This window comes from Monopterus albus, unplaced genomic scaffold, assembly GCF_001952655.1.
Source record: "Monopterus albus unplaced genomic scaffold, M_albus_1.0 scaffold141.1, whole genome shotgun sequence".
Classification (NCBI taxonomy): domain Eukaryota; kingdom Metazoa; phylum Chordata; class Actinopteri; order Synbranchiformes; family Synbranchidae; genus Monopterus; species Monopterus albus.
Window position 1 is genome coordinate 83,969 of NW_018128021.1, and position 11,114 is coordinate 95,082.

The 11,114-nt window shown below is 42.7% G+C and overlaps 1 protein-coding gene across 1 annotated transcript in view; it reads right to left on the minus strand.

The window, feature by feature from the left end:
• The window catches only part of spred1 (sprouty related EVH1 domain containing 1), a 31,850-nt gene that overhangs the window by 4,103 nt on the left and 16,633 nt on the right, over nucleotides 1-11,114 (minus strand). The window contains exons 4-6 of the mRNA XM_020614024.1: nucleotides 9,604-9,772; nucleotides 6,228-6,274; nucleotides 24-136 (exon numbers count right to left, since the gene is read on the minus strand). Of these exons, the coding sequence (XP_020469680.1) occupies nucleotides 24-136; nucleotides 6,228-6,274; nucleotides 9,604-9,772 (329 nt within the window). The remainder of the gene's footprint in view (nucleotides 1-23; nucleotides 137-6,227; nucleotides 6,275-9,603; nucleotides 9,773-11,114) is intronic.

Consider the following 11,114-nt stretch of genomic DNA (forward strand, 5'->3'; position numbering starts at 1 on the left):
GGTGGCTGGAGGGGAATTCATTGAAGGGTTGGGGGCGGACGTAACAGCCCCTGAATGGCTCAGTGGAGACAATGTTGTTCAAAGGAGAGAAGGGCTCTTTCACTGGGGTACAGATGGAGGGAGGCTCATCACACACCTGAAGAAAAAAATAAAATAAAAATAAATAAGTAGGTTTGTAAAATTTGAGAAAATGCATTTAAAAGAAAAACAGATCTCAACTTTCCCTTCTTCCAAAGACAGATTTACTCATATGGATGCACATCAGAGAAATACCAGTAACATAAACATCAATGAATTTAAATGATTTGTTGATTAAATGGTTAATCAACAAACAAAAACAACGATGGATTCAAATTTAACAACACATGAAGACTTTGGGGATTTTGGTTGAGCAGTAAAAACGCCTACAATTTGAGTATAAGATGCATCTTTAAACATCTGCCATTCTCAAATATTTTGTTGCCATAACACTTCAAAAACCCTAATGGTCAACTGATTCAGTTTTTATGATGACCAGTTTTGACTCAGGGTGTGTAGGCTCTGTTCCACTTGTAACCACCAGGGGGCATCCTGTGGCAACGCTTGGCCAAATGACTGTGCCGTGTGGTGATGACTCAAGCCCCTTCTGTTAAGAACTCAGAGTTCCCATCAGCCTTGCATGTGCTCCCACAGACATTTTAACTGATACAAAATCTACAAAACACAGGCCTAAAAAAAGGGGGGCATCAAAACATACAGATAAAAATGAGAGAAACATCAGAAACTACACTAAGAAGAGCAAATATGAGTGAACATTCCTTCTACCTCGCCCATCAATTATAGTTACGAGAGGGCAGCTCACTGTTGACATCAATCAAGGTGTCTATAAATAACATCTTGTAAATGGCACAGATGGCATCAAATACAGCAAAAATAGTCACAGAAATAAAATAAGTAGGTAACAATCCAACAGAAACAGTCCAATACTTCAGTACTCATGGCAACAAAATCAAAAGCGATGGCTATTTCATGATTCATGAGTGCAGAGGTGATGAGAGATGGGGGAGGATAGTCAGTTATTACATCAAGAGCCTTGTGATGATATTTTATGCCCAGCACTATATCAGCACAATTATCTCCACAACTTCTAGCATGTTCACACTATCCTGCACATGCAAATTACATGAAAATAAACTAAACTGCAATTGATTAAATCCCAAACTAAAGTTGTGGTTTTCTCAGTGCTGACTTTATAGATTAACTGTCTGAAAATGATCCAAATACACTGCAAAATAATGGCCATTAGGGTTATTTCACTCTTCAGATTCCATTAAAAAATACACAAACACGGATGGACACCCTGCTGAGGCATCTTTACACACACACACACAAGACTTCATCCAACCACATTCAAGCCTTGTACACACTAGCTAGCTGTCCCTCTTTCCCACACACACCCCGACCTCATCAAGGCAGGGTTAGTCCTCCTCTCTTCTCCCTCTCTCTGCTCTGCGTGTGGAGGAGGCTGCTGGCTCTGGTTAGTCAGTGCTGTGTGTAAAGTAGCCCACGCCAGTGCTTTAACGCACAGCGGAAATCTGGTTTGCTCCCAGCTGCTGCTACAGTAATTACTGTCCTGTGGTTGCTAAGAGATGCTTCCTTTGACTCCCACCCCCCCACCCCTTCTCTTCTTTCTTCACTCTCCCTTCTCTGCTTGCTCCCCCCAGCTCTAGACTGCTAACACATGGTGTGTGTGTGTGTGTGTGTGTGTATGTGTGTGCGATGTTGCTTCTTCGCCTCAAAACGTACCAAGTGGTGTAACACACATCTGCAGCATCTGCAGGGGAATGTGAGGAATAGGAGACAGAGAGGGAGAGAAGAGAAAGAACAGAACAGGAAAAAATGAGTTTGTGTTGTATTCATGTGTGTGTGGCTGCATGTGTGAGAGAAAGAAAGGGAAAAAGAGAGCGAGAGGCCAAAGAGTCTGCTGAGGGAATGTCATAAACTAGCTCCAGCTGGAGAAATGCAGCACAGAACTTAAAAAGCCAGATGACAGCTGTGTGTGTATGTGAGAGAAAGAGAGAACGGAGCGAGGGGTGGTGAGGTTGAGCTGGTGGTGGTGGGGGGCGGGGGGTGCAGGGTGAAATGGGAAACAGACTTGGGCTTCCTTTTAAAGTGCTTGCCTAAGCCCCACTCAAAGGCATGCGTGGGGGTCAATCTGGAGCAGATCTAACCCTGGAGATGTGGCCGTGTGAGGGAGGGATGGAGGTGGTGGGATCCTGGGGCAACCTGGCTCCATACCAGCATCATGAATCTATGCACTTTTGCCCTCAAAGGCACAGGAGATCAGGAAAGGGGAGACTGGGGTTGGGCCACATACTGACAACCTACTGAACATACTAGCTCTCTGCACTGCAGAGTGAAACAACAGAGGAAGAAGATGACATTCATATTTACAGATTTGATCACCAATACTAAATGATTTGTGTATTTTACTCTTAAAAAAAAAAAAAAAAAACTAATCCTAAGCGTTGCTCATTTGTGGGTTTAGATGACATAAAAATAAAGAAGTCAAGCCAAGTTACCAGCTACTCCCTGCATATCCCTCCTACAGCCAGCAGCCTGTTAGCTTAGCTTAGCACAAAGCCAGGAAACAGTGGAAAGCAAGTAGGCTGGCTCTGTCCATTAGTTAACAGAAACCACCTAGTAGCACCTCTAATGTCATTAATGAATTTATAAACTCAGCAGTAAAAATCACAATTTATGATTTTATGGGGGTTTATGTGCTGGACTATTTCCGGGCCAGGTGCAATCAGCAGAGAGTAAACTGCACCCAAAGAACTCTGCACCTTACAAGGAATAGTGTGACACATAACCCCCGAATAAACAAACTTTTTTTTTTTTAATTCAAGAAACACATATGTATTAATTAGTGAACTTTACAGGTACTGGTAGCCTCATTTTGTCACAACTGGACAGAGCCAGGCTGCCTGCTTCTCCCCATTTCTACTTTTGTGTCCTAAGCTAAGACATATATGAGAGATTTGTATCAATTTTCTTAACCAACTCTTAACAACAAAACTAATAAGCACATTTTCCAAAATGTTAAACTAGTTCTTTAAACCACTCCTCTTTACCGGTGCAGCAAGGTGCTCAGCAGAGCCTTGTCAAACCACCCCAGTCTGAAAGTTTCTGTTACTGGAATGAGGCTATAAAACTCAAGTGACCAACAAAGCCTTTGTGTACTGAGCCGATAAGTGAAAACTTCCTGTCAGTGCTAAATTAGATGCGGATGTTTTCTTGTGGCATTCAAAAAAGAAAAAAAAACACATTTCACTTTGTACTAGCTGAAGGACTGGTGGTTCAGCATGATTCCTAGCAGTGGGTCATCACAGCTGAAGATAAATGGGTGAAATATGTTGCATCCACACATATAGAGTGTGATCGTTTCTGAGTGAGCGGAAGAATGTGGTAAGCTTGTGAAGGGCATACAAGTGGGTGCTGAGCCTTGGTGGGCAGGATGTGGGTGGAGAACATGGTCTTGAACGCATGTACACTGACACACACATGAACGGACAAGCCTACTCACACACACTCACACAAGTCAGATAGTTGTAATAATGCAAGGTTATCATAAATTCCAGTTAATTTTAAGGCCTAGAGATTTTTCTAGAGATGCCTGAATCTAATCAACAGGGCTAAACAAGGCTTGATGGTGACCTCCCATGCTGATGATACAATGCTGTCGGTTTCCTTGATAAGGTCACAGGCACTCAGGCTAGATCTGCTATTTCTAAAGGAAAGCATCAAATTAAAGACCCAAGCATAGATAGTAATTACGATATATATTTTTAAACACAACCCATATTCCCGTGCATGCTTTTAGTGACGTTCTGGTGGAGCATAAAGCAACAGAACCAGTGTCATACACCTTTTTGCGTGCTGGTATTTGATAGTTTTGTCTGACTGCAGTACTTTGCCACTGGTTCACTTCTCCTTCTCTGTAGCCCAGGTCTCCGACCGCAACATTCGGATGCCAAATCACCATGGTGACACCTTCGGTGGCTCACTCGCTGAACCTCGTGAACACCCCCTCGAACACCCCCACCCCCCAGCTGCCTAGCAACAGTGGTGCCTTTGGATTTCCTGTACGTTCGGGCCAATTCCTTAAAGAGGAACTTGGCCCCAGGAACAGGAACGCAGCTCTCCCTCCTTCACTAGTCTTCTAAGTCAACATCACATAGGGCGTCAGATATGAAACAGGTCAAAGGTGATGTCAAGTCTCTGGCATGTGCAACAACTTCATAGCTAAAAACTTAGCCAGATGAGGTACAGTGCCATGTCAAAAATAAGACTGTAAGGACATCTTGTTGAACTGGTGGAGGTTATTCAGTTAACAGTCAGGAAAAGCTTGTTTTAGTTGTTTGCATTTGAACTAAATTCTATGGTACATTTTGAGGTTGTACCTTTGTGTACAACATCCAGTGAAGTACAGTTTGAAAAATGACAAGCGATAAATCAACAGCTCTCTGACACAGTGTCAACAGTGATTAAGTTTCACAAAGGTAGCATCTACTGCAGGACAGCTGTATGTACTCAACTGCATTACAATGTGCAGACGTGTCTGTATTTCTTGTCATTCAGTTTAACTGTACATTACAAGAACTCCCCTTCCTCCCACTAGTGTGTCTTGTCAACTACAATGTAGTTACTACACTGCAATCACAAGGTGAGTGACATTCCTGTAGCAGGCTTGATACCTTAAACAAATGAGCATGGGTGCTGTAGACCTGAACTACATACCTGCTGCCTTTCTCTGCTCAAGAGAACACGGCACTTTTAATCACACATGTTCAACAGTAGGGGTTGGAACGGACCACCCCCCGCAGTTTGGAACGCATGTGAACTGTGGATTAATTACAGCGTTTAATCATTATAGCGTGAAATTGTTACTGTTATCTTGTAAAGCAATAACTCCCCAAATCTCAATACAAAGTTAGAGTTGCAGTAAAAAGATAGGGTGGATTCCATCTGGCCGTGCCAGCATGCCACTTGATACGTAGTGTAGTTAAAATGAAGGGTGACCACGCCCATCCGGCACAAACTGCACCATGCTAGTCGGGTTTTGGAACACACCCACACAGACAATGCAGTTGTGTTCATGTGAAAGGAGCATGTTATGGCATTTGGCAGCAAGAGCCGTGGCTAGTGGAGAAGCGGAAGAACTTGAAAAGCCCCCAGCATCATCAAGTCACATGTATGGGAGTATTTTGGCTTTCCTGTAAAATGCGATGACGGAAGAAGGGTGGTGTACAAAACCATTATGTATGAAGGGTTAAGGTTAGGGCTTATTTCAAGGTTTTATTGAAACACTGAAGATCTTGATTGTTGCTTTCAATCAGGACCATATGCAAAAGTCCCTTCCTTTAAGTGCTCACCTTAGGCCTTTAAATAATAAATGGAAAGTGAAGTTATATGTGTCTTTTTTTTTTGCTGATCCAAAAGAATTACCTGATCTGTGACCCCAAAGTTTTGTGATCCGTTCCACCCCTAGTCAACAGTCAATATATCCCAACATGCCAAATATATACAGTTCTTAATATGATGCACCCTAATAGTTTTTTAACCTGTCAACAAAAAAGGGTCTGATTCATGATGAAATAAATGTAGGTTGGAGAACACTACCACCACACAGTTTTTACCAAGCTGTTTTTGAACAACTCGCTCCTGAGACAATACTTATTATATTCAGCATCTACTGTAACAAGAGTGACAGCTACCAAGTTAGACTGACAGAGACAGCTAAGCTTGTCGGTAGCACATTCACTGGCCAACACCCAGCTTCGCCTCAAGGTACTGGTACTGGTTAAACACCTGTAAATCTCTAACAACAACTGCTAGAAAACAAAGGCAGGTGTCAGTGCCTGGCTGGAACACATCAGGCTTTCGACATATGGCTCAGGTTCTAACTCTGACCTGCCTCTTATTTACCAGTGAGGGAGAGTTAAGTAATAAATCTAACACTGCAAAAACCTTTGACTGTAGGTGCACTTTAACATTTTAATCATCCACTTCCAACACCATGATGCATAGATACTTGCCTTAAAAATTGGTGAGTGTAATTACTTTCTTTGTGAATTGCATTTTGGAGCATTTTTTTCTAACAAAAGATATATTTTAAAAAATCTGGACAAGACAAATTGGTACTCTTGTACACAACACTAAAACTTCTCAACTATGATCTCACTCACCAGTAGTCCATCCTCTGGAGCATCTCCTTCCCCAAATGACCGACAACCTGGAGAAGAACCCAGAAGTGAAAAAGATTAGAGGACTGACCCAAATGAATATAGGCACATTACAGTTAAAAAAAGTAACTAAAATCTTAGAACAGTAAACTACCTGCCAGATATATAATTTAAGAAAATGATTGAAACTGTGTACCTGACTCTAAACAACAGTCATCCACTTCTTGTACAAATGCACTCAACCAACAATATAAATTTTAAACCTTTAGCTACATTTATCAGAATGCTCACAACTTGCATTGTATTTATCAAAACTATTTCACTGTGAACAGAAAACATCTCCCCTGCCAAGCATATTTGAGCCAACAGATATACATGTGGATTCTTGACAGGCCGAGAACTTTTGCTTTCCTCTGACAGTAGCCTAATGGGGAAATGAAAGCTGCTTTGTGTTAGTGGGGCACACAGAACTTAATGAAATTTAAATGCCTAAAATAACGTAACCCCAACCTCGGCTAAAACACTGTGTGCCATTTCTGCATCCGAAACAACTTGTCTGCTGATACTGAAGTTGGAGCCTATGTTTCAGGTACCAGGCTGACAATATTACTGCTGTTCATTAGAATTAAACTGGTTCTGTGAATGGTGCAACCCAAGGAACGACACTAATATATCACTGATAATTTTACACAAAACACTGTTTTGTTAAATCATTTTCAACTAATCATCAGGGTAGTCATTTTTAATATTGAGAACAACATAAATAATGTACTGCAGCATCGTTGTCTAGTGCCCGATGTCAATACTAGTTCTAAAACTTCTGTTATTATTAGTTTGAAGGATGTTGCATTAGGTCAATATCATGTGTAGTACACTCATTTTACCTTCAGTTACTTCATTAAGGTTGAAATCCAGTGCAACTTATTATCACTGTTAATTTGCAAGTACTAATATTTGGACTTACATTGTCATTTTGCATACAATACAACTACTTATCTGACGATAACAATCCTAGCACTTGACTTCAAGCAGCAGCAGCCCGACTATTCACGTTAAACGAAAACACTTACAGAAACTTCATAGGAGAGAAAAGGCTTGAGGCTAGGGGTCTTGGCACTGTTGCAGATAACATGGCTTAAACCATTTCCACTGGGATAAAGAGAAAACTGTTTGTACCTGGGGCATCAAGAGGTCCTGTTTAAAACTTGCACTTTATTAGGATCACTGAGGCCTCATGTGAAACAGTGAGGAATCAGTTGGCCTGTCTGCACTTAGAGAGGGAATACAGCAATACATGGCCATTCTGACTGCCAAAGACATGACAGAAAAATTCACTGTCGGTCCCTCAGTCTGTCCATCTGTCTCTAAATCACATAGAGAAAGGTGTGTTTGTGCGCATTTCTCCACAGCTGAGAGAAAGAGGCTTCCTGCAGCACGACTCTGGCAGTGCTGGGACGCGAAGCTGCCTGAGCCATGTGCCCGGTATTGCCATGGCAACAGAGGACTGCAAGACTGATACACGCAACGTGCGTGCACGTACACATGGGCCAAACAGTTTCTCTCGCTGCCTCTTCTCTCCCCACACACATTCACACAGCAGTACGATGCAACAGGAATACAGAAGATCCTGCCTGCCTGTGCTGACGAAAGGCATTACACAACACTGGCAGGATACAGAAGATGCCAAGGCAGAGAGAGGGAGCAGAGAGAGAGGGGGAGAAAGAAGTGTAGGCACTAGGGAGATGAAACTCAACATCACCTGATGTGGCTGACATTCACAGAAAAGACTTTACTAGCAGACAGAAACTGTACAGCCTCTAGATGACATGAGCGGAATGTGTTTAATCACACCGATGCTCGACTTTTTCCACAGAGCATCCTGTCATTTGAACTGCAACTGTTATTTTCATTATTGGCTATCTTTCAGTTATTTTCTAGATTAATCATTTGGTCTATAATATGGCAAAAAAAAGAGAAACAGCTGCCCAGTCAAGGTGACATCTTCAGTTTTCTTGTTTTGTCTGACCTACTGCTACTATAAAATCACAAATACTCACATCTGACAGGGTGAAAGATTTTATTTTTGGCTTAAAAAATTTTGATTATCAAAATGGTTGTTGATTCATCTTCAGTCAGTCAACGCACATATTAATCAAGTAAAACTGCCCCAGAGAACTAGCTCTCTCACAGGCAGAACTATTTGCAAAGCCTGTCCCTACAGTTTTTGTCCATGATTGCCTTACGCCTAGACTATGCATGGACTACAGTGTATGTGTCCAGGAAGTTCAAATCTCAGATAAACGATTGTGGGCAAAAAGCAGCTGATGCACAGCACTGCTAAGCTTTTGCAGTATGTTCTGCTGTACCTCCTCTGTGCTCCCCAGGGTTCCCAAGACTAGAGAGCAAAGGAGATTATAGCTCCCCAGCCAGCCAGCCTCTTGTGTAACATGGGGCTGGGTGGCAGATTGCTGATCTGGCAATTCTCCTGCTAATTGGATGACTGTATGCAACCTCTGGCACTGTGCTGAAAAGTAATGCAGGACCAAAAGCTGCCAAGAGACTCAGCTCCACCCAAGTGTGATATCTAGTTTAGCTTGAAAATACTTATAAATACACTATACACAGCCTAATCGAGTCCTACCTGTTTAGAGACTAGCCAAGCCAGTCCTCAAATTTACCTAAGTCTGAGCAGTACAAAAGCCCAACATAGTCAAGTTTCTATTGACTAAAGTTCTTCCCCTATCTCAGGTTGCCACCCATTCTGCAGCTCAACTCCTGCTCCCTTCTTCCTGTCCTTTATCACCCACTGTCTGGGCACACTCATGCCCCGACAGCCTCTAACAGGAAGTGGAGAGTTTATCTGGGCACCTGGCACTGATAAGATGGAGGGGTCATGCTTGGGTGAGTTTTCAGGTAGAAGTGGGGGTGGGGATATTACTGGGCGATGTAGTTGGGGTCATCAATGCTAAGCATCTCTCATAGAACAGATGGCAGATCATCCATTACAACGACAGCGCCAAACAGGCTGTAGGCAAAAGAACGCATGCCACATTTGTACACATATACCCGTATTATTTGATATGTATTGGATGGCTGCCAACACACACAGTATAGTGCAACCTCTTAGGGGTAATTCCAAACAAACCTGCTGTTTTGTTGAAACGGTGAGAGGGTAGAAGGGGGTGAGGGTAGCAGAAAAAAAAAATCTGTGGGCTGCTCTGATTTTTATTTTGATAGGGAAACAATAGCAAATGCTGGTTGCTTGATTTTTATGTTAAGCTATGTTACACTCAGTTAGTACTGCCTTTCTTATTTGGTTTGACCTACTCTAAACTCTAGATATTTACACATGCAGGCACCATTACACACATACACACACCTTGGTTGATGTCCTCAATGGCCCGACGTATGCCTCGGTCAAAGGCACGTGCATCAGCGGGGCTCTGGAAAGTCAGTCCAAACTTTTTGCCATTGATCCTCCAGTGGTGGAAGATGGGGTTAACCTTGTTGTAAATAAGGTCTTTCTGCAGGACACACTCCAGGACCACCTGACAACAGACACACAGTTGAAACAAGGTATCAGCACTGAACAAAATTAAAGATGGGAACTATCAAAAAGGAATTGCACAATTTCTTCTCTCTCACTCCAGATCCAGTAGGCAGTGCTAGAAAATGAAAGTTGCAATTCCATTTGGTCAAGCAGACTAGAAACTGTATGATTTAAAAGGTCTGATGATAAAAGTAACTGGGTAACATCCTTTATCTTACTTTAGAGCCTAAGCTGTTTAAATGTGCCATATTCAATCACTCCACCACAACATGTGTAAAGGAAAAGGATGCAATGATTGAGATGAGAAGCCTCTGGAACCACACAAAACTAGTTTCTAAAATGGAAAACAGAAGCCCAGTAATTTCACATACTTTTTTGGATAATTTGTAAAACACATTGTAAATGGTGGGGTTTTCATTACAGATGATAATAAAGTTGGAGAGCAGTGGTGGCCCAAGTGTGTGGCTGAGAGAGAGAGACCGTGCTTCCAAAGCCTATTATTAATCAGGGCTACTGGGCCGCCTCCCGGCCTTCCTCTAGGCAGATTAAATGAAATGAGAGACGGCCATTACAGTTTTTGGGGTTTTTACCAACGTGCACGAGAGGTGGCTTAATGGAGAGTGAATGTGAGTGTGCGCATGGTGATCTGCATGAGGGAATGCATGAAAGCAGGAACTTCTGTAATGAAAAGCTCAATGACCCAAGTGTTATGTACGCTGTGCATCTTCACCGAGCAAATTCCTTGTCGGATGGTAACAAACCAGTTCTCGATGGCTGAGAGCAGATGGCACCATTTCCCTTGGATCTAGACAACAGTCAACAGACACGCTTTAAGAGGCTGATATGTGGCAGCTGTACAAGAGGTTGATGATATGTGATATGCGTGTGTCAGAGAGGGAGCGCACAGGTCTACATTTCATTCTGAATGTCTGAGCAAGAGTTGCTGTTTACGCTTTTTGATATGGTTGCAAGTGTACCGCAGCATAAGTTTCCGCATGTAAGACATGCATCTCCGTCCTCATGTCACTAGTGCATACATGCCTACACAACAAAAGCAGGGGCAAGGGTTAAGCCTGGGAGTTTACCCAGAGCCAATGGATGTGAGGAGGATGGGGTGGCAAGGAGTGTGGAGGGGTCCTCTGTGCCTCTGGGGCTGACTGTGGAGGCGAGACTGAATGGAGCCGGAGCAGGTAAGGTGAGCGCACAGCGAGACAGAAAGAGCAGGAAGTATCATAGTTGCGTAGAAGGACGATACTTAACACCACATTCCACAATGTGCTCAGAGCTAAAAAAAAAAAAAAAAAAAAACGAGGTGCTCCACGCTCAAAAAAAAGGGACAA